At 41.8% G+C, this 23,970-nt stretch overlaps 1 protein-coding gene across 5 annotated transcripts in view; it reads right to left on the minus strand.

The window, feature by feature from the left end:
- mdn1 (midasin AAA ATPase 1) overlaps window positions 1–23,970 on the minus strand; it is a 326,227-nt gene that overhangs the window by 82,988 nt on the left and 219,269 nt on the right. For all 5 annotated transcript variants that reach the window (XM_061812802.1, XM_061812803.1, XM_061812800.1 and 2 more), the window contains 9 exons: window positions 23,434–23,647; window positions 19,898–20,138; window positions 19,699–19,822; window positions 15,176–15,340; window positions 11,681–11,892; window positions 11,214–11,601; window positions 3,832–3,944; window positions 1,136–1,799; window positions 865–1,026 (listed from right to left, as the gene is read on the minus strand). In XM_061812802.1, coding sequence (XP_061668786.1) covers window positions 865–1,026; window positions 1,136–1,799; window positions 3,832–3,944; window positions 11,214–11,601; window positions 11,681–11,892; window positions 15,176–15,340; window positions 19,699–19,822; window positions 19,898–20,138; window positions 23,434–23,647 — 2,283 coding nt within the window. The remainder of the gene's footprint in view (window positions 1–864; window positions 1,027–1,135; window positions 1,800–3,831; window positions 3,945–11,213; window positions 11,602–11,680; window positions 11,893–15,175; window positions 15,341–19,698; window positions 19,823–19,897; window positions 20,139–23,433; window positions 23,648–23,970) is intronic.

The raw sequence follows: 23,970 nt of genomic DNA on the forward strand, positions 1-23,970 counted from the left end.
TCCCCAGAAACAAAGAACTGAAAGAATCTCACAGTTAAGGGTTTTTGGCCTTTAGTTTGGATCATTTTTTTACAGGAATTATATGAGTCATTTCAAGGGTCCACTGTTGGAATTTTTTTGATCTCATCGGAATCATAAAACAGTGCTTTCAAACTTTGTAACTGCATGTCCAGTTGCCTTAAATTCTTATTTGCTTTTCATACTTTTTTGCTTTAAAAATGGTTTATAATATTGTAGACATTTGAAAGCAAAGTAGAATTGTTTGGGAGAAAATGTCATGTGTGGAGGAAAAAAATGGCACCGCACACCAACTGCAAAACTTTATCATAACTGTGAAGCATGGTTTAGGGAGCATCATTGTATCAAGATATTTTGAAGAACTTGAAGCCCTTTGTACTGTACAACAATTAAAGCTCAATGGCAGAGGCGTTTCAACGGGACAATGACCCAAAATACAGAAGCAAATCAGCAACAAAATGGCTCCAGAACATGAAAATAGACACAGTGAAGGAAGTTAACAATATCACAGAGGCTTTGGATTGCAATGATGGAGTGGCCTCACAGCAAGATACTCACTCCCATGGGTATGTCAGAATGGAGACATGCTAGTGAATAAAGACAGTCACACATGCATGTTAATCCTCCCAAATGTCCTGGAATTGCTCTGCAGGTCCAATGAGGATGGGTGGACTCTGCCTCACCTATTCTAGGGGGAAACGCATACCGAAACCCCGTCGACAGGACACCACCCACACCAAAAGACTCCGGGCAGAACCCCACAGCCCAGCCAAATAACTCAATGCTTTCTATGAACATGACTAAATAGTTTTACTTGAATACCTTAATATTTTTTTATTTTAATACCTGGTCAAACTGAGGGAACTGAGATCTGAAGTCGTTCTCCTCTTGCTGCATATCAGTCAGTCTTGTAACATGCTGCTGACTGCGGCTGCGGTACAGACAGGCTTCTTGTTGTTCTCGGTCTCTCTTCTTTTTCTCCATCTGATCCCACTCATTCACTAGCGCCTGAAAGAGTCATAGCACCGACAGCACAATATCAACAGAAGTAACTGAGTTAGGTTTTAGTGATTGAGGAACAAGAAGCAGATTTTAAAAAAAATTCAGTAGTTCTGACCTGACAGATGTGCCTAAAGGTACTTAGTGTTGCATCACTGAATTGTCCTGTACTTAGTGTGTGGCACTGCACATAAAGCAGAGCATTGAGTAGCAATGTGAAGGGTTTCAGGTCCACCTGAATGGTGCCTTGTTGCGACAGTAGCTGCCCAAGGCTAATCAAAATGTCCAGGCTTTCTTTGGAACAGAGGAATTCAGCCTGGGCAAGGTAGGATTGCAGACTGGCAGACACGGAGGGAAAGGAGAGTAGGCAGGACAACAGTTTGTCAAGTTCAGGCACATGATATAGTGAGGCAGTCAATTGTGAGGCCACCAGCTTCATGCCATATCGGAGCTGGATGATTCCAGTCTGCACTGGCATGATGACATCCGGGAAAAGAGCATAGTCCTCTTGCAGCCTCTGGCAGAAGCCCTGCTGAGAATTCTGCCATACAGTCTCCTCCTTCAGCAGAGCCCTGATGGCTGATCTGGATAACGAACTCTGCAGAGCACTTTGGAGATGTGAGAGAAGGTCTTCCACAGCTGATGCCTGGCCGATGCTGCACAGGTAGTGCTGGAGGTCCTGGAATAACTTTCCATAGTGAGCTTCTTGGGGACGAAAAGCCTGCTTCCTGGAAAGCTCAGCTATTTGTGCCTTGACCTGCTGCATTCGGATCCAGAGATACCTATAACCACAAATCCCCAAAAATGATTGTTGACTTCAGAATGGAATTCTTAAATCAATGCAATATGGACATCTTCGGAATGTTGAATGGAACATCTGAGGCAAATATTTTTACAACAATTTATATAATTAGAACACCCATGTAACTCGCCAGATGCCACCAAAGAAATTCTGCCGAATTGAGATCCCACAGAGCACTATCTTGCCCAGCCACTAGAAGTAAGTTTACTCCAGTAGAGTAGTGATGCGTCTGTCACGAACAAAACAGGTCTTGGACCCTTTTATTACAAGCCCCTGGACTAGCGACCTGATGGTGACTCAAGTATACTTGAATCTCCTGGACACCTTGTGCGTTGACAAGGTGTAATGGTAAAATTGAACACGTTAAAAAGAGCATGTTCTTAGCTCTTGAATCAAGCATGCCTTTTCCCTCCTGAAGAGGAGAATGAGGAGAGAGTCCCCCATAAAACAAGTAAAAACTGAAAGAAACTGCAGTAATGGCCTCAAAAAGCATTTCAAATGAAGACTGCAACTGTCTGGTGAAGGCCAAGGGTTACAGTCTTGAGGCAGTTATACAAGTACGGTTTATGCAGCAAAGATAAAATGTTATTCAGTTCAAGGAAATTTAATAACGTCTGGGTGGCACAGTCGCCCACCTCAAAGTCCTGCGGACCCGGGTTAAAATCCAGCCTCCCTGTGTGGAGTTTGCATGTTCTCCCCGTAGCTGTGTGGGTTTCCTCCCACATCCCGAAAACATGCATCTTTGGTTAACTGAAGATTTGAAATGGACAGTGAGCGCGAACGTTTACGCGAATGGTTTTTTGTATATATGTGCTCTGGCTGTTGACCCGTTAAGGTTGTACCCCACGTCTCACCCAGAGTTAGCTGGGATAGGGTGGAGCATGCCTGTGAACCTAGTGAGGATAAGAAGTACGGAAATTAATGAATGAATATCTGTTCCAAAACATTTGCTCACTTGAAGGTTGTGCATCTTAAAACAAAAGGTGCTGTCTTGGGTTGTTTCACTTCCATCCATTATCTGAGCTGCTTAGCTTCACAAGAGTCATGGGAGTGCTGGAGCCTATCCCACCTATCTTTGGGGAGGAGGTGGGGTACACCCTGGATTGGTTGCCAGCAAACAGCAGGGCACATAGTGACAACCACTTGCAGTCACAATCATACACCTAAGGGCAATTTAGATTCTCCAATTAATATGTTTTTCAGATATGGGAGGAAAACGGACTGCATGAAGAAAACCCACACAGGCACGGGGAGAATATGCAAATGTCACATAAGCGGGGGATGGATGTGAACCCCAGTTGTCAGAAGTGTGAGGCCAGTCGTCTACCATGCGGCTGTTTAACATATTTAGATACTATGAAATAAAAGATGGAGTTCTGATCTTTTTGATGTTATTTGTTCAATTTAAACCCAAATATATTCAGTATACAAAAAAAACAAAGGAATTGACCTTGCCATTCCCATACATTTGGAGGGGACAGTATGGACGGTCATAATAATACATCTGCGTAGCCCACCAATGCAGGAACCCGTTGTGCTGTTTATTGCAGTTGAGTGGTCGCCATAGCTTCGTTGGTTGATGTATGTTGTCTAAATTTGTGGTCCCCAACTGAGTTGGAGGGGTACCAGGCCACTCACTACTCAAAATAATGAATGAAAGCAGACAATCAGCAATATTTAGTTAATAAGGACAGTCCAATCCAAATGAGCATAACTCTTGGATTGGGTTTATAAAGCCACATCATGAATTGGCAGAGGATCCCGAGCAATAGACGTGAGTGGAATACTAACATGCAAGTCTAAAGGCACAGAAATAGCAAACCCAATATATGACAGGGGAGCAAACTAAAAGCCTAACAATGCCACATTCAACCAAGTGCAGGTGTCCTACTTCTAAGTCCAGATATAATCATGAAATCATGACAAACCCCCCCCAGAGCAGGAGCGGCTAATCACACCAGCTTTCACTTATAGCCACTTAAATCATTTTCTCATTTATATCGAGTGCAAACCTGATTCGAGGATGTTGGAGACCATCAGTGGTACTTCTCTCCTCCAACACTGCTCCTGTCATCAGCTCAGAGGAGAGGCTCCGCACTTTCCACTCAGTCTGCAGAAGAGCTAACTAAAGTGGAAAGAAAACGTTTGCATTTATTGTTTCCCCTGTGTTGTAGAGGTGCCTTTAATGTTGGAAAATCACAATAAATCATTTCTTGTATATGATATAGTCAAACCTAAAAATTGTGTTGGGTATTCAAAAGAAAATTATTCCAGTAAATATCCAAACCTTTGTATAATGCACACCATGGAAACACAACCAACCATTTGCTCATGTGCATGGTCTTAAAATAAAGTTTTTTTTTCATCCCATGGCCACACTAAATGTAAAAAAAGTTTAAGGTTGCTTTCACACAAAAAAAAAAAAAACAAAAAAAAAACACCAATTGTTGTAAATTATTTGGAGTGCACTAATTATGTACCCTTCTCCTCATCTGAAACCATCAGAATAAGAGCTTCATTTCATGAAGAGTTGTTGGGACACTCATATTCTGCTGGCCCAATAAATAACAGTATTAGCAATTTATTTTGTAGATCATCGCACGATTCGTCACTTAAACCTGCTCCCTTTGCACAACTGTGATTTCACTGGTCTATTACGGGAACAGCCAACAGGTAAGGGGAGTCTGTACAACTTTTACACAATGTGGGACGTTGACAATCTCATCTCGTACCAGTTCTAAACGAAGAAGATTTTACATCTTACACGACTTTTATAAGGTAATGCAGCCCTATGGGGACACAAGCCCGTGCAATCTCTAGGCTGGTCCCAAACCCGGATACGTGGAGAGGGTTATGTCAGGATTGGCATCCGGCATAAAAAATGTGCCAAACAAATGGCGTTCATCTAAAGAATCCCATACTGGATCGGTCGTGGCTCGGGTTAACAACGCCCGCCCCCCAGCAGCGCTAACCTGCAGGGCGTCGGTGTAAATTCAGCTACTGTGGGTCAAAATCAAAGACGAGGAGGAAACCAGATTCGTCATGAGAAGAAGAGGAATGCACAGAGCTTACAACTGAGTGGAGAGTCTTTGAATGTTGGGACTATGACGTGAAAAGCTCAGGAGTTGGTTGACATGATGATTAGGAGAAAGGTTGATATATTGTGCATCCAAGAGTGCAGGTGGAAAGGTAGTAAGGCTTGAAGTTTAGGACCAGGGTTTAAATTATTTTACCATGGAGTAGATGGGAAGAGAAATGGAGTTGGGGTTATTTTAAAAGAAGAGCTGGCTAAGAATGTTTGAGTGATGAGACTGAAATTTGAAATTGAGGGTGTTATGTTTAATGTGGTTAGCAGCTATGTCCCCACAGGTAGGATGTGATCTAGAGATGAAAGAGAAATTCTAGAAGGAACTAGATGAAGTAGTTCTGAGAATCACAGACAGAATTGTAATTGGTGCAGATAGGGGACATGTTGGTGAAGGAAACAGGGGAGATGAAGAAGTGATGAGTAAGTATGGCATCCAGGAAAGGAGCTTTGAGGGACAGATGGTGGTGGACTTTGCAAAAAGGATGGAGATGGCTGTAGTGAACACTTATTTCCATAAGAGGCAGGAGTATAGGGTGACCTACAAGAGCAGAGGCTGAAGCACGCAGGTGGATTATATTTTGTGCAGACGATGTAATCTGAAGGAGGACATGAAAGAAGGTGAAAAGGATCTCTACAGGTTGGCCAGACAGAGGGATAGAGATGGGAATTTATGAGCAGCAGGTAAGGGTGATTAAGGATAGAGATGGAAATGTTTTGACTCGTGCCAGTAGTGTGCTAAATAGACGGAAAGAATACATCAAGAAGTTGATGAATGAAGAAAATGAGAGAAAAGGAAGAGAAGAGGAGGCAAGTGTGGACAAGGAAGTGCCAATTAGTAAGGGGGGAAGTTAGAAAGGGAATACAAAGGATGAAAAATGGAAAGGCAGTTGGTCGGTGGAGGTATGGAAGCAATTTGGAGACATGGCTGTGTAGTTTTTGACCAACTTAGAATACTAGTGGGCGAAAAGATGCCTGAAGAATGGAGGAAAAGTGTACTAGTTCACATTTTTAAGAACAAAGGCCATGTTCAGAGCTGTGGAAATTATAGAGGAATAAAGTTGATGAGCCACACAATGAAGTGATGGAAAAGAGTAGTGGAGGCAAGACTCAGGACAGAAGTAAGTATCTGCGAGCAACAGTATGGTTTCATGCCGAGAAAGAGTACCACAGATGCATTATTTATCTTGAGGATGCTCGTGAAAAAGTACAGAGAAGGTCAGAAGGAGCTACATTGTGTCTGTGGATCTAGAGAAAGCCTGTGACAGAGTACCAAGAGAGGAACTCTAGTACTGCATGCGTAGTCTGGTGTGGTGGAGAAATGTTTGAATAGCTGATCCTGATAGATGACAACGGAACAATGGTGAGGTGTGAGAGAAGAATTTAAGGTGGATGTGGGACTGCATCAGGGATCTGCTCTGAACCCCTTCCTGTTGGCAGTGGTAATGGATAGGCTGACAGGTTAGACTGGAGTCCCCTTTGACCATGATGTTCACAGATGCACTCACTAACATTTGATGAGCACGACCGCGCTTGCGCGCCTCCGTGCTCGCAAATCTGCACAGTTGGCCACGGGAAATCACACGGGTAAAATGTGTTACGAGTAGAAAAAATAGATCGTGAAAGACGTCGCTATTTTGACATCTTGACATTAATTTACGTTTATTTCATCGTTTTTAACAAGCCTGCTACAAAACAACCAGTATTCACTCGGAAAAAGGAAATGCAAGTTAACTGTACTGAGCATGTACGGAAGTTAGGCCGAAAGCGCATGTTCAGAATTGCTTCACATACTGCGGGTGCATTTACTTCGAAAGTCATCAACATAATGAGCCATGTGATAGGAAATTCAGTTGAACCAGGGTTGTTCATTGCGTCGATCGTGAGGCAGTGTGACGACGTGCCCCCCTCCAAAAAAAAGACGTTAGACTATCATCCACCTCGTCGCTTGATTCAGGTGTGCCTAATACGTCGAGCGCACGCACATAAAGGCGCGCAAGCCTGCCCAATATTTACAGCAGTCGTGCGATGCGTGCCCCCCCCCCACCCAACAATACATCATGATTGCTGACAGGAACGTTTGTTACAATGTATCGCGAGCTTGTTGCCACTAACGGCGATTATGTTGAACTAAACTTTCAGCATCTTCAAAACATTGCGGGTATAGACTGTTCAGGTTTATTCCTCGACAGGCCAGAGCATTTAACTTTTCTTCAGATAGTTTGTCCGACCAAGGATTTTCATTGATGAAAAATTTTAAATACCGTTTTATATCATGCTCTACTATCAGTTGAAATTAGAAATTATCATTTATGAGGTTGAAATTTTAGTTTTTATTTTATTTTGTATCTTTATTTTATTTTTAATTGACAGTTATGTTACATTAATCCAGTAAGTTATTTTAAAGTCCTGAGATTCCATCCCTAATCACACCCGCAACTTGATCTGCAAGCATGACTGACCACACTCGTATGTTTTTCCAAATGTGAGTGATTGCAGATGATATTGTGAGATGCAGTGAAAGCAGGGAGCAGGTGGAGGAACACTTAGAAACGTGTAAACATGCACTCAAAAGGAGAGGAATGAAGATTAGCCCAAGTGAAACTGAATATATGTGCGTGAATGAGAGTGGCGGAGGGAGTAGCCTCACTTGGCTAAAAGGAGAAGAGATAGAAAGGGTGGATGACTTCAAATATTTAGGGTAAACAATCCAGAGCAATGGTGAGTGAGGAAAGGAAGTGAAGAAACGGGAAAGGAAGTGAAGAAACGGGTACAAGCAGGTTGGAACAGCTCGTGGAAGGTGTTTGGTGTGTTATGTGACAGAGTCTCTGCTAGGATGAAGGGAAAACCTATAACAGTGGTGAGGCTGGCCATGACGTACGGATCAGACAGTGGCACTGAAGAGACAACAGGAAGCAGAAGTGGAGGTGGCAGAAATGAAGATGTTGAGGTTCTCGGTCGGGGTGAGCAGGTTGGATAGGATCAGAAATGATCTCAGAGAGACAGCCAAAGTTGGATGTTTTGGAGACAACGTTTGACAGAGCAGACTCCGATGGTTTGGACATGACCAGAGGTGAGAGAGTGAGTATATTAGTAGAAGGGTGCTGAGGATGGAGCTGGCAGACAAAAGAGCGAGAGGAAGAACTAAGAGAAGGTTGATGGATGTTGTGAGGGAAGATATTTGGGCAGTTGCGGTTAGAGAGGAAGATGCAGGAGATAAGATGGAAAAACATGACACGCTGTGGCGACCCCTAACGGGACAAGCCGAAAGGAAAAGAAGAAGTTCCTATAGATAGAAATGTCTTGTTTTCTGTTCTTGCTGCTTTGTTGTTCTTTGTTCTGTAAGTCGTACCAGGGCAACACCGTCTGCCGGAGAAAAATTCTTTGGGTGTTTTTTTTCAACACTTGGCCAAATAAAGTTGATTCCGATCACTAAATGACACAAAATGGTGAGCAATCAATTAAATTTGTATGGACATGGCTCTGTCCCATCTCAAAATAGAATTAAAATCCTCAATATTTTGGATTTTACATCAATATAGACTTGTGAGGAGGTCATGATTCTTGCATAAACATTATGTGCAATAATGAAGACACCCTTTTCACAACACTTAGTTAACGATATGCGCTCATACAATAGGAATTTTTTTTTTTTTTACATTTTCTTTACACCTACTGCAATTTCTCATGTAAAATGTGTATTTTATCCTCCACTCGTGTATTTTTTAAAGTTGATAAAAATCAGTACAAGGAAAATAAAATAAATGCCAAGGGGTTGTGAAAAGGGTGTTTTGTCTCCCCCTTGCTCTACGTGGGGGACAGGGGCCAAGCCGGAACAAAAATAAGAATCTTCGTAAATATTTTTTTTAATACCCCAAAAATATTGAATTAGTTGGGATGAACCTCAACAAAGCAGCCAGCACCCAACTCCCACAAAAGAAAAATGGGGGCGGGGGGAGAAGAGAAAGGTTAGCAGTGTATGTTTTAATTGCTACATGTCAAACACATTCCCAGTAGGTGCAATAAATTCTCAGAAAACAAACAAGACCCGGCATTGATGACATATACACTCAAGGCTTTGTGCAATTGGTTAATTGGTTGAAAGAGATGTGTTAAAAAAATATGAATGTGGCATTGAATCAGTGAGGTCAGCAATTTTCTGAAAAAACAGGTGTGAATGAGGTGGCCCCTAAGGATGAAGCCAGCACCTGTAAAAAAAAAAATGCATTTCTCCTTGAAAGCCTGAGGAAAATGGGCCGTTCAATGTATTGTTCAGAAGAACAGTATTTGGATTTGATTGGAGGGGGGAAACCTTATAAAGAGGTGCAAAAAAAAATTATAGGCTGTTCGGCTTACATGATCTCTAATACCTTAAAACAGAAAGCAAACCAGTGACACATGGAGGAAACAGAAGACAACCATCAAAATGTAAATCATAAAAAACAATGGCAATGGCTCAGCCAATGATCACCTCCAGGATGATCAAAGACAGTCTGGAGCTACCGGTCAGTACTGTGACAGTGAGAAGACTGAGAAGTCTGTGTGAGGCGAATGCAAATGTTCCTCAAACAAAACCAAGTTATGTCAATGAATTATGGAATGTAGTTAAGGAATCTTGGGAGTGGAATAACAGCTGAAAGGTGCCACAAATTGGTTGATTTCATGCCACAGAGATGTGAAGCATTTATTGACTGGGTCATACAAGTAAATATTAGTTGAGTGACTCAAAGTATTGGTAAATCCTCGACACAAAAACATTTGTACCAAATACTTTTGACTTGGTAAAGTAAATGACAGATGGCATTTTTTATTTGAACTCACCCCTTTCAACAAATTGCCCATTTGCGCAGTCTTAAGAGAGTGTAAATCATGAATGGACTGTCTTGTTGGTTTTCTGAGAATCTACTGCACGTCCTGTAAACTTGTTTGACATAGAGCAATAAAAACATCCTATATTAAAATATTAGAAAATATATATATATATATATATAAATAAAATATAGCAATAATATAAAATCTATAAAATGCAAAATAGTGGCTTTTGTGTTCTGATCTGTTCAGTGGTGGAATGGACAATTACATAAGTCCACATATATTTTGGTGGTAGTTTTACAACATTAAGGGATGTTAATCTTTGCTCTACCAAATGTCTATGAGGAGGAAAAAGCGTAAAAGTCCGTAACATCCAAAATATTGCAGAGCGCGTTCTGATATTTTTAGATCGCTGTTTAAGATAGATGTTCACATCCAATTTCTTGATGATTGGTTATAGTATTGTCACTAAGCAACAATTGTTTTCTGTATTGTGAGCACATAAGGAGAGGAAATGGCTGAATGTCTACAAAAATTCAAACTGTAAGGGATTTCATGCTGATATTTTCAGAGGTTAAAGTGGGCATAGACAGATACTTCCACATAGTTTGATGACGATTGTCACCAAATGTCAGTTCTGTGACATTAAACAGTGTTCACTTTTTATTTTTATTTAAGCATTTACATTGACTGTCCTGACACAGGGATTTAAAAAAAACAAAAACGATATCAGCACACACGCACACACACAACAGAATACGTATATAGAAAAAAACTAAAAATAAATGGACTTCATGTTATGAGCATCAAAAGCATAAAATCAATGGTGCACAAAGGTGGAAAGTTTTTTTTGGGTTGATTCTGGGAGCATAATATACACGAGAGTAGGGCTGCACTATCAATTTTTAATTGGGAATGTAATTTTGGCTGCCACAGTTAAATGAGCCTCACTAATTTTTAACATTTAAAATACACTGCTGCATATGAAAAGTACTTCAAATGCAGCAGTGCCTGCAACCAAGTTACCAAGCCGCCTGGGGGGCAACGCATGGTTCAGGCTTGAAAATTATTTTGACGGGGATCTTCAAGTTAAAGGCTCCAGCACGCCTACGAATCCTAGTGAAGCTCAGCAGTTTGGAAAATATATCAATGAGAGTTGGTTGTTCTAGCTTAATGTTAGTCTTCTATGCATGAACTGTACTTGCATCTATTAAATTACAATTTGTAATTGCACTTTGTAATAGCATCTTCATTCAGTTAGCAAAGATTAATCTTTGGGGTCATTAAAAAACAAACAAAAAAAAAATTCCCATTATTTATTCCCATTTAAAGATTTTAAAGTGATTAGTGTTTTTTGGAAAGTTCTGCAATGAAAAAATGTCCCCAACATGAGGAATAATCATGATCATAATTATTATCTTGCCATAATTGTGCAGGCCTACTCAAGAGCATACTAAACTGTGAGAAATTAAGGCTGATGAAAACATTTTCTCGTACCTCCTGCTGGGCATAGTTGAGTTTGTAGGCCCTCTTGACAGCTGGGTCAAACATGGTTTGTGGTGCCCATAATTTGATATGGAGCAAGCCCATGTGGACCCAGAACACACCGGCGCAGGGCACAGAGTTGGCGCCTTCATTTCTATTTTCAACATATTGCTTCAAGCAAGCAATACAGGAATCCAGCACCCCAACAGGGAACAATTTAGGGGGCATGAAATCGCTGAGAATTCTATGAATCTCCTGAGCAGCAATCAGCGGGTTGGCTTCCTTAACCAGGTTCTCGCACATATCCATATAAATGTCCTGTAAACTGAGAGGTAACAAGTGTGCCATGCTCTGTAACTGTCGACGTAGGACAGCACCCTGGAGCCTGAAATCCGTCTCTCTGAAGGAAGATGACAAGATCAGAGGAACAAAGTGTGTAATTCATGAGTAAGCATGATTATATAAAGCACTTTACCTACCTCAGGTTTTCTGCTGGTAAAGCCATATTATCCCACAAGATTGAAGACAAGTCCTGAAGCTGCAGAATTTGCTCCTTCCACTCCCCTAGGGTTACATGTGAGAGAAGGTGGAGTACACTCCCTGAGGGTTCCCACTGTCGACCAGTTGCACTGCCAGTGAGTACGCCCAGTGTGCAATGGGACCACATAGCTTTATTTAGCAAAGCTGGTCCCTAAAAAGACAATACATTATATCGGCTGTCTGTTTCTTGAGAATATGTTACTTTCAGTGTTGTATCCAAAAAAACAGTGGTGCCTTGACATACGAGTAACTTTACATATGAATTTTCCGAGGTACGACCCACAGCCGGGACAAATTTTTCCTCGTATTGCGAGCCATTATTTGACATACGAATGAATGCTGATAAGTGGAGCCGTAATCAATAAGATGGTGAAATCCACAGGTTCCGCTCAGCTTTTCATGCTTCACCCAGTCTTTACACGTGGCATTTCTCTGCACCTGAGCTAATGTTTAATTTTGCATTCAGTAAAAGTGAATTTTCAACTATTTTCAAACACGAGGCCCATGAAAGGAAGTGCTGCGGAATGTGGTGAGAAGAAGAAAAGAATGATATCAATGGAATGAAATTGCAAAATAAAATAAAAACAGGAACAGGCCGTATGATTGAACGAGTTGGCAAATAGGTATGACCATTTTAAGTCATCGATATGCACAATTCCCAAGCAAAAGGAATCCTTTAAGTCGATATTGCCAGCCATGGGCGTGAAAATTGTTTCAATGCTACGGACCTCTGTAATGTATTATTTCGGACAATAATTGAAAAAAAAATTAAGGAACATTTTTCAAATCCAAGCAAAATCTGGATAAGTGCCACCTTTGACAGCCATACCCGGAATAAACATCCTTGACGTCACCAGTGTAGTATTACAGACCATTCGTTCTCGCTAAGCCAAGATGCCCACGTGTTCTGCACCAAACACAATTGAGAAAACGCACCCAAATTTGTCCTTCTTTAACATTCCGTGGGCTCAACCTGACAGGATAAAGCTGTGGCTGTCGCAGTTGAGTTCATCAGCCGGGGAAATGTGCACATATCTACCACATCTACCTATAGAGCGCACCTGGTTATAAGCCTCACTCAATATATTTGTAAAGGAAATACTATTTGGTACATACATACGCCGCAGCTATGTAAAAGCCTAAATTCCCCACATTGAAACCCAAATTGGAACAAGAGATATTTACAAAGAGACAGTACACAGAGAGTTAAACACCAGCACCGCCATGCTAACCCTAAGACTAGCGCTGCACTACCAAAAAAAAAAAACAAAAAAAACATACCGGTAAAAATCACTGAGACACGACTAACACGCTAGCATAGCGCTAACAGAGCCGGACCAGTAAAAGTCACTTCCTCGGCACATATATTCAACCGGTTTCACTCTTACCTTTTCTGCTCATGTGCCCCCTTGCGGCCGTTATAAAAATAAAACAAAACAAAACACAAATTAGCCGCATCACCGCAAACTGCAGGGTTGATAGCGTGTGAAAAAAGTCGCTGCTTATAGGCCGGAAATTACGGTAATCATTAATGGTGATGAGCCGCTTAGTTATGGGCTCTCGTGCTGGTACTATATAAGCGACAACATACTTTATGAGGCGGCACGGTGGCACAGCTGTTCAATCCCGGACCTCTGTGTGTAGAGTTTGCATGTTCTCCCTGTGTCTGCGTGTGTAACCTGCCTCCTGCCCGTTGACAGCTGGGACAGGGTCCAACAATCAAGCGACCATTGTGCAGCTAAGAAAATGGATGGATGGATGGATGTATATGTGTAATCATTTTAGGGAAGCCCCCCCTCCTTTTTTTTTGCATTTTATACTCCAGATATAAATAAACCATTAGATAGTCCTATGCCGTACTCAGAAAATAAGATCGCGTTTTCGATAAACTTTGGACATCGCCCGTAGTATTCCTATAGCTCATTCACGTAGGATTCCAAGACCGTTAAAAATTTGTACTCACCCATTTTCCACTGGATGTGCAAGTGGTCCTTTCACTCAGCTGTCATGATTCCTAAGTAAATTGATATGCATCACATCTTCGCCCAAACAAAAAACTTTATATCTAGTATCTATGTGATGCAGACAAGTTGATCGCCATCCAAGTTCAATCTGGTACGCTCCATTTCTTGTTCGACCTTTTCAAACTTACTACAACACTGGCATCCCACTATTTGTTGGCATTAGGTCACAAAGAGAACACGAACAACAGTCTCTTGACACGAGTCTGTCTGGAACATCTCCGAGGTCTATGTTATGCCCTCTGTGAGCATCATGCGCCCTCTCCAACACGTCAAGTTCCGACTGTGTGAACATTGTACTGTTATTTTTGTTTTGTCTGCTCAATGGCGGGAGTAGTAATAACACGGAACATCGACTCGCTGTTATACTTGCTTAATTGACTCTAAGCACACAACACTTCCCGGTCACTATTTACGGCGATGAGTGCATGCAACCCTCCACCCACCCACCTCCTGCTCTCCCGCTGCCGGTCGATCGCAATAAAAAGGTTTGCCCATGCCTGCTGTATATTCGCTACATCTAAACTACCTCCTCAGAAAAGTAGCAAACAAATCTCTGCAGTACATATAATGGGATTATTGTTCATTGTCAGTGCCACGCCCCCTCTCCAACACGTCAAGTTCAGCCTGTGTATTCTGGCTCAAGCACACAGGCTTGACGATTGTACATCATGCTATTTTTGTTTTGCTTGTTTGTAATTATTTTTCCACAAAAATTGGCCACAAAATGCCAAATAGTGGACGTTCTCTGTTCTGTGTAACATATACATGAGCATTGGGGGGTCAGAACAGGAAGCACTCCAGGCATGGCAAACGCTGATTGGCTGTCAGTTTTCCAGCCGGGCTCATTGAAATGTCAGAGCGAGAGGAATTTCAATAATACTTTTCCAATTTAGAGATGTTTCTTGGTGAAATCTGTGGATAAGTCTGGCATTAAAAGAAACACTAAATCCTAATCTACTAACTTTTATGTGCTCCCATTCCGATAATTTTGGGGAGAATCTTCCTTTAAGTTCAAAGATAGGGTGTAAAGACAGTAAATGAGGGAAAGTGACTGAGAAACCACCTCCCCCAAAACATCCTCCATCTGCCTTCTCCACCCTCCGCCTCCGCCAGTATTTTCTATTACTAAAAGTCATCTCATTTCCAAGGTCAGTACACATTATAAAGGCAGTTCCTTTCTTTCCATTGTCGTTTGTTTTTTATGATATTTGTTATTTAAAAATGCACTTTTCTTATTTGAAGACAAGTCAAAACATTGGCAAATTGGGGGCTGAAACAGATTCATGGAATTTACATTAATTACAATGGGGAATTTTGCTTTGACATAAGAGCACCTTAAAGATAAGAGCTCAGTCACTGAACAAATTAAACTCATACGTCAAGGTACCACTGAATATCCAAAGGCAATACCATATTTTTTGCTTCGTAATTGGGCTCTGAATCAAGATATTTCTCAGGATTGAGTGGATTCCATTTCAACCAATGGTCAGGGTCAGATGTGGTCCCAGTCCTCCACAGAGCAGCCAAAGCCTCAGAAAGCAGCTCACACCACACAAACTGGAGCTCCTCAGCTGGCTGGTTGGCAGAATTATCAAAATTAGATAATCAAGCATCCATTAAGATGTATCTTCTATGTGCCTTTCCTAAATCTTGACAAGAATCGAGTCTCATTCAAATGGAAACTATACAACGCCATAGAAAGAAATTGTTCATCCAAGACACTTTCTACAATGCTATGAAAAAGTATATGTTTCAGTTCTTTAAACAAATGTAAATATCAAATGAATATCACCCAAGTGAACTCTTAAATGACTTCCTTTCTTAAAGGAAAAAAAAAATCAGTTATCTGGAACTGTGTGGAAAAAGTAATGATCCCACTTGTGTTTCTCATTACTTCTGGCATAAATATAGCACAGGATTGAAAAAAAGCTTCAGTGCTTTGCGGGTTTTGTATTAATAATTTAAAAAAACATAAAAAGTACAGCCAGATCGGGGTATTTTGGAAAGATACATTGATACCAGACGTGATTGGTTCCCAGCGCGACATCGACCAGGGAGAGCACGATTGCCTTTACCTCATGAGCTGATAGGTTGCATAACAAAGCCTCACCCAGCAACTTCCCTTGTCCTAGCCATTTCCTCGTTTTGCCTCTCCTCCACGCCGTTAACTGTCTCACATATTAACTGTATCTTATGTTGTGTTCATGATAACTTTTACTTTTGTTTAAGTCATAACATTGTTTTGATTATGTAGTAAAAATAACACTTCAGCGTTGTGCCCCAGCAAAAGCTTCCTCTGCCGCGCCCAAGAAGTGGTATCGCCGTGGGCACTTTTATCCTTTTAGGGATCCAGTGGGAGGAATCAACCACTTTGTGCAGCAAATAGCACGGGCACTATGCTACCTACTGGGATGTCTTTCAGGGCTCCGGACAGGGCACTTTTCTCCTTGTTTGACGCTGCATTGTCAGTCACCCCTCGAGGACGAGTCTTTTTGGCCAGCAAAGGCTGATTTGAAAAATTTCAAAAAAGATACGGCCTCAGAAATTAAGCTCTGTATGGTGCTGCTCATCTTCACGTGGAGGAAGAGTTTCCTAACCTCATCAGTGAGGGATGGTGCGTCCAGGTTTTTAACATGAATGAAAAAGGTCTTTTTTGGAGGACACCTACAAGCACTTCTTAAAGGAGCGGTCATATGGCAATGTTGGAGGTGAGTGAACTTAAAGCCATCCTTGACCTTCTCCTCTGTTGTGTGAATCTGTGTGTGAGTGAGAGAGTGAGTGAGAGAAATTACAGAGAGAAAACTCCTGGGGTGTGTGTAAGGTGGGGTGGGGGGGTAGTTGTAGTTCGCGGTTTTTCACGTTTTGCGGGGGTTTCTGATCCCCATAAAAAATGGATTACTGTAAACCCAAAAATGAAACATGGTGGTGATAATGTGGTATTCTTCAGATCCATTGCTCCTTCAGGATGCTGACAACTTCTTGTAATTGATGGTGAATCGGGAAGGAGAATGTTCGGCGGTCAGTTTGTGAGCTCAAACTGAGGTCCACTAGGGCTCTGCAGCAGGATGACGATTTGACACCAGTTGAGTTCTCAGTGGTTTAAAAAAATGAGGTTTTGGAGTGACAAGGTCAAGGTTAAAACTTGACTCACATTGACATCTGTGACCTAAAAAGGATCTTCATGCTTGAAAACGCTAAACTTTTGGTGATCTCAAACAATTCTGCATGGAAGACTGGCCAAAAATATCTCCACAGATGTGAAAGAATCTTTACGAGTTAAAGAAAGCGTTTGATTTCAGTTGTTGCTGCAAAGGATGACCCAACCAGTTACATGTTTAGTTGGCCATTACTTTTCCATAAAGGGTCAGGTAACTTAATTTTTTTTTTCCTTAAATCAAATCACAATTTGAAAACAGCATATTAAGTTCACGTGGGTTATATTTGTCTACTGACATTGGTTGGATGATCTTAGAATTGAGAACTAATGCAAAAATATCAGAAAAGGGATCCATAATTCTTCATGGCAGTGTTATCTGTTATAAATGTACGAGGGTCATTTAATCAATCAGGTGATTTTTTTCGTTATAAGGACTTCTGATATAGCTTTTTTATATTTTTGTTTTACTTTTTCATTTGGATTTAATTTCTTTTGCAGGTTAAAAAATAATTGTGGCGATTAAAAGAGATGGCCGACCAAGAAGCATGCTCCAGGATTGAACGGGGGTCAGTTAAGTTTTTGTTCGTTGAAGGGCGCAAACCAGTTGAAATACATAGGAGAATGTCAACTGCATATGGTGCAACATGTTTCAGCTGAAAAATGTCTACAGGTGGGCTAATTTTTTTTACAGAAGGACAGAGCAATGTTGAGGATGAAGACAGGCAGGGGAGGCCTACAGAAGTGAGGTCTCCTGAGGTGATTGAATCAGTCAATGACATCATTCAGTCTGACAGAAGGGTGACGGTGAATGACATTACAAGGACTTTGAGCTTATCTGTTGTGAAAGCACAAAATTGTCCATGATGACTTTGGCTAATCGAAGGAAAGCTGCTGGTGGGTGCAATGATGTTCATTGCTGAGCACAAACAGCTGAGGGTTGAGTTGTCTGAGCAGTGTCTCTCCTGCTATGAGAAAGATGGTGATAAATTTCTGAAGAAGGTGGTCACGTGATGAGAAACAGGTCTGGTATTATGAGCCTGAGTCCAAAAGGCAGTCTATGGAGTGGAAGCACGTAGCCTCTCCAGTGAAGAAGCTCAAGTCACAGTGGTCCATGAGGCAGGCGATACTCACCGTTTTTTGGGATATACAAGACCCAATCACCATTTCCAAATGCAAGGATCATCAGTCAGAAGGAGTCATCTTCACGACTACGCAACGAGTCACACAGCAGCCCAAACAGTGCAGACTATCAATGAGCTGGGCTGGGAACTGCTCCCTCATCCTCCTTACAGCCCAGACCTTGCTCCTTTAAACTTTCACCTGTTTGGTCCCTTGAAAGTGTTCACGAGAGGCATAAAGTTTGAAAGTGCTGATGAAGTCAAAAGTGTTGTGAGCGACAGGCTGAGACATGGGTCCAAAAATTTTTACGCTGAGGTAATAAGGAAAAAGTGTGTGCCAATGCTGGATGACTACGTTGAAAAATAATAATTAAAAAAAAAGCAAGCTTCTATCTGTATTAGAAGTCCTTATAGAGAAATTTCACCTTATTTATTGAATGACCCTCATTTTATTAGCAGTATAAAGATTTTCTTCTGCCAATATGGCTTTCATTTTTGTTTGTAAACAAAGCTCTTAGTTAAGGTTATTTTGTGGATAAAAGTACTGATAATCTTTTGGTTCGCTTGAGAAGAAAATGTCCGTTACATAGTTAATTCTTGTTTTCCTTTCGGCTTATCCTGTTCAGGATCGCCAGAGCATGTCATTTTTTCCATGTAAACCTGTTTCCAGTATCTTCCTCTCTAATACCAACAGAGCTCATGTCTTCCTTCACAACATCCATCAACCTTCTTTGGTCTTCCGCTCACTCTTTTGCCTCGCACCTCCTACGTCATAATCCTTCTAGAAATTACTCACTCCCTCTCCTCTGGACGTGTCCAAATAAAGTCTGGTCTCTCTAGCTTTGTCTCCAAAACATCTAACTTTGGCTGTCTCTCCAATGAACTAATTTCTAATCATATCTAACCTGGTCACTCCTAGAGAGAACCTCAACATCTTCATTTCTGCCACCTCCAGCTCTGCTTACTCCGTCCGTCTTCAGTGCCACAGTCTCTAATCCGTCATTGTTTTTAAACTTTGCCCTTCATCTTAGCAGAGACTCTTCTGGCACATATCACACCTGACACATTCTTCCAGCTGTTCGAAGCTGCTTGGACCCATTTCTTCACTTCCTTACCACACTCACCATTGCTCTGAATTGTTGACCGCAAGTGTTTGAAGTTGTTCACCTTTGCTATCTCTTCTTCCTGTACCCTCACCATTCCCTTCTCCAACCCTCTCAATTCATGTAGATAAATTCTTATTTTGGTTAATCTTCATTCCTCTCCTTTTCAGTGCATGCCTTCACCCTTCGAACTGCTCCTCCAACTTCTCCCTGCTTTCACTGGATATCACAATGTCATCTGCGAACGTCATGGTCCAAGGGGATTCCAATCTAATATCATCCGTCAGCCTATCCATTCCCCGTGCAAACAGGAAGGAGATCAGAGCTGATCACTGATGCAGTCCCACCTCCACCTTAAATTCTTCTGTTAGACTAATGGCACACCTCACTGTTGTTCTGCTGTCCTCATACATATCGTGTAGCATTCTAACATACTTCTCTGTGACGCAAGAATTAGGCATGCGGTACCACAGTTCTTTCTTTCGTCCTCTCCTGTGGGCTTTTTTTTTTTTTTTTTTAAACAGTAGTGTATGGTAGCTGGTAACTTTTACTTACCATTTCACAACTGAGAAGGAACCAGAGAGGCCGAAGTTGACAGATACTCATTGGCGTAGATTGGAGGCAATAGTGAATATGGCTGGAAAGTTCTAGGTGCAAGGTTTCCAATGCTTCTTGGTCACTGTAAATCAAGTTAGAGAGAAAAATGTCACTAAAAAAAGCTTTGTTTTTGTATGGTTTTTAAGTTGAGATTTACCTATGTGAAAATGACAGCTGTAATATGTCTGTGCTGAGTCTCAGCTGGTTGAGGACAGCCACTTTCTCCATCAGGGGCCAAAACTGAGCCCTGCGGATTAGGTGCTGTAGTTCTTTTCGAGGCAGAAGGAAACCTTCTGCTGGTCCAACCTCATTATACATGCTGCAGGTCTCTGAGAGACCACTGGAAGTCATCTGGTGCTGTAGGTGCTCCACAATTGACACCAACCTCTCCAATATTTCTGATGAGTAAATAGAAGCGTGCTTATTGTCTTCATCACTGGCTGGTGGGGCAGAGTAAAAAGGTTTGAAATAATAACCCATCTGAAATTCTACCCAACCTCCTCTTCTTCTTCTTTTCCTTTCGGCTTGTCCCGTTAGGGGTCGCCACAGCGTGTCATCTTTTGCCATCTTAGCCTATCTCCTGCATCTTCCTCTCTAACCCCAACTGCCCTCATGTCTTCCCTCACCACATCCATAAACCTTCTCTTTGGTCTTCCTCTCGCTCTTTTGCCTGGGAGCTCCATCCTCAGCATCCTTCTACCAATATACTCACTCTCTCGCCTCTGAACATGTCCAAACCATCGAAGTCTGCTCTTTCGAATCTTGTCTTCAAAACATCCAGCTTTGGGTGTCCCTCTAATGAGCTCATTTCTAATCCTATCCAACCTGGTCACTCCGAGCGAGAACCTCAACATCTTCATTTCTGCCACCTCCAGTTCTGCTTCCTGTTGTTTCTTCAGTGCCACCGTCTCTAATCCGTACATCATGGCCGGCCTCACCACTGTTTTGTAAACTTTGCCCTTCATCCTAGCAGACACTCTTCTGTCACATAGCACACCAGACCCCTTTCGCCAGCTGTTCCAACCTGCTTGGACCCGTTTCTTCACTTCCTGACCACACTCTCCATTGCTCTGTATTGTTGACCCCAAGTATTTGAAGTCGTCCACCCTCGCTATCTCTTCTCCCTGTAGCCTCACTCTTCCCCCTCTACTTTTCTCATTCACGCACATATATTCTGTTTTACTTCGGCTAATCTTCATTCCTCTCCTTTCCAGTGCATGTCTCCATCTTTCCAATTGTTCCTCTGCATGCTCCCTGCTTTCACTGCATATCACAATATCATCTGCGAACATCATGGTCCAAGGGGATTCCAGTCTAACCTCATCTGTCAGCCTATCCATTACCACTGCAAACAGGAAGGAGCTCAGAGCTGATCCCTGATGCAGTCCCACCTCCACCTTAAATTCCTCTGTCACACCTAACCATTGTTCTGCTGCCATCATACATGTCCTGTACTATTTTAACATACTTCTCTGCCACACCAGACTTACGCATGCAGTACCACAGTTCCTCTCTTGGTACTCTGTCATAGGCTTTCTCTAGATCCACAAAGACACAATGTAGCTCCTTCTGACCTTCTCTGTACTTTTCCACCAGCATCCTCAAGGCAAATAATGCATCTGTGGTACTCTTTCTAGGCATGAAACCATACTGTTGCTCGCAGATACTTACTTCTGTCCTCAGTCTAGCCTCCACTACTCTTTCCCATAACGTCATTGTGTGGCTCATCAAATTTATTCCTCTATAGTTCCCACAGCTCTGAACATCGCATTTGTTCTTAAAAATGGGAACTAGAACACTTTTCCTCCATTCTTCAGGCATCTTTTCGCCCGCTAGTATTCTGTTGAATAAGTTGGTCAAAAACTCCACAGCCATCTCTCCAAATTGCTTCCATACCTCTACCGGTATGTCATCAGGACCAACTGCCTTCCCATTTTTCATCCTTTGTAGTGCCTTTCTGACTTCCCCCTTAGTAATCATTTCCACTTCCTGGTCCTTCACTCTTGCCTCTTCAACTCTTCCTTCTCTCTCATTTTCTTCATTCATCAACTTCTCAAAGTATTCTTTCCATCTATTTAGTACACTACCGGCACCAGTCAACACATTTCCATCTCTATCCTTAATCACCCTGACCTGCTGCACATCCTTCCCATCTCTATCCCTCTGTCTGGCCAACCTGTAGAGATCCTTTTCTCCTTCTTTCGTGTCCAACCTGGTGTACATGTCTTCATATGCCTCTTGTTTAGCCTTTGCCACCTCTACCTTTGCCCTACGTCGCATCTCGATGTACTCCTTTCGCCTCTCCTCAGTCCTCTCAGTATCCCACTTCTTCTTCGCTAATCTCTTTCCTTGTATGACTCCCTGTATTTTGGGGTTCCACCACCAAGTCTCCTTCTCCCCTTTCCTACCAGATGACACACCAAGTACTCTCCTGCCTGTCTCTCTGATCACCTTGGCTGTCGTCGTCCAGTCTTTCGGGAGCTTCGGTTTTCCATCGAGAGCCTGTCTCACCTCTTTCCGGAAGGCCGCACAACATTCTTCCTTTCTCAGCTTCCACCACATGGTTCTCTGCTCTACCTTTGTCTTCTTAATCTTCCTACCCACCACCAGAATCATCCTACATACTACCATCCTATGCTGTCGAGCTACACTCTCCCCTACCACTACTTTACAGTCAGTAACCTCCTTCAGATTACATTGTCTGCACAAAATATAATCTACCTGCGTGGTTCTACCTCCGCTCTTGTAGGTCACTATATGTTCCTCCCTCTTCTGGAAATAAGTGTTCACTACAGCCATCTCCATCCGTTTTGCAAAGTCCACCACCATCTGCTGAAATTCTATCCAACCTCCATTTTCTGTAAAACCTTTCCTGATTTGTATTGTGGGTGAACGCAAACGGAATACATTGTTCACACAACACAGAAATACCAAAACCTTGTCCATTTATGCACACCCAAGAAACATTGTCACTCCCACACACACACACACACACACACACACACACACACACACACACACGCACACACACACGCACACACACACACGCACACACACGCACACAGTCAGAGCCTTTGGAATGAGGGGCGAAGGCAAACTACTCAAAGAAAACCTGCACGAGCATTGTGAGAACTTTCCGAAGGAAGGTTGGAGCTGGAATTTGAACCTCAAACCTGAGGCAGTCATACATTCCACTGGGCCAAATTTCAATTTCAGAGAGAGCAGGTTTCCTAACTATGAAAAGATCAATCATTCCAGATATCAAACTTGCCATCAACATTTGATTATTGCAGAAGAGATTCAGTTCAGATTCTTGTTTTTTCCCCTATAAACATAACAACCTCATCATCAGTTCTAATCATAATACAGACTAGGGTTATTATACCTAAACAGACAAATAAAAATAGACCTCTATCAGTAAAGGACATCACAATACACTTTTAAGTCAAAATATTTCACAAGTTCAATTCTAAAGGTTCACAAAGACCTTTACATGATTGTACAGGGCCATATTGTAGCTGTATAGTTCATGTTTGTGATGGTGTGGACACACAATCTTATCTTTTCTTTATATTTGCCATTTTAAAAATCTGTATACACACTTTTAGCACTCTTTTATAAAAGACATGCTACTTTGGCACTCTTGACAACTTGTAAAATGAGTACCGGTATTGTTACAGAAAAAAATCTTACCAGATTTTTCTGTATTCAGCTGATTGTTGGCCAGCAGAACAAGTCCCCAGGCTTCAAGAAGACTTTCCTTAATGTCCACACGTAGACCAGCAACCTGAAGACAGACTAGCTCCTGCTCCGAAGAACTGAATGTCTCATCAAATGTGAGCTCTCGCACATCCAGGGCTTTACTCAAAACTCTCAGCTGAGATGCACATTTCGCAACAATCTCCAACTAGAGGATAAGGGATGTGGTGTGATGTGGATTTAAAATTTTGTTTTCATCTGTTCTACATTAATATAAAGAAAAATTGAAAAAAAAAAAAATCATACATCATATCCCATAAATCATGAAGTCCTGCTAGTCTCAGAGGATAGGGACAGAGGTGAACTTCATTGATGCTCATTACAATATGGATTGAAAAGTATTAAACTCTTCAAAAAGTGATAAACCACTGAACATTTTCAGAGATGGTTTCCCACACAACAAAAGGAAAGAGAAAAATTGTAACAATTTAAAACATTTTGAAAAGAAATCTAGTGATAAGTAAATCCACA

This window comes from Syngnathoides biaculeatus, chromosome 23 (genome assembly GCF_019802595.1).
Source record: "Syngnathoides biaculeatus isolate LvHL_M chromosome 23, ASM1980259v1, whole genome shotgun sequence".
Taxonomy (NCBI): Eukaryota; Metazoa; Chordata; class Actinopteri; order Syngnathiformes; family Syngnathidae; genus Syngnathoides; species Syngnathoides biaculeatus.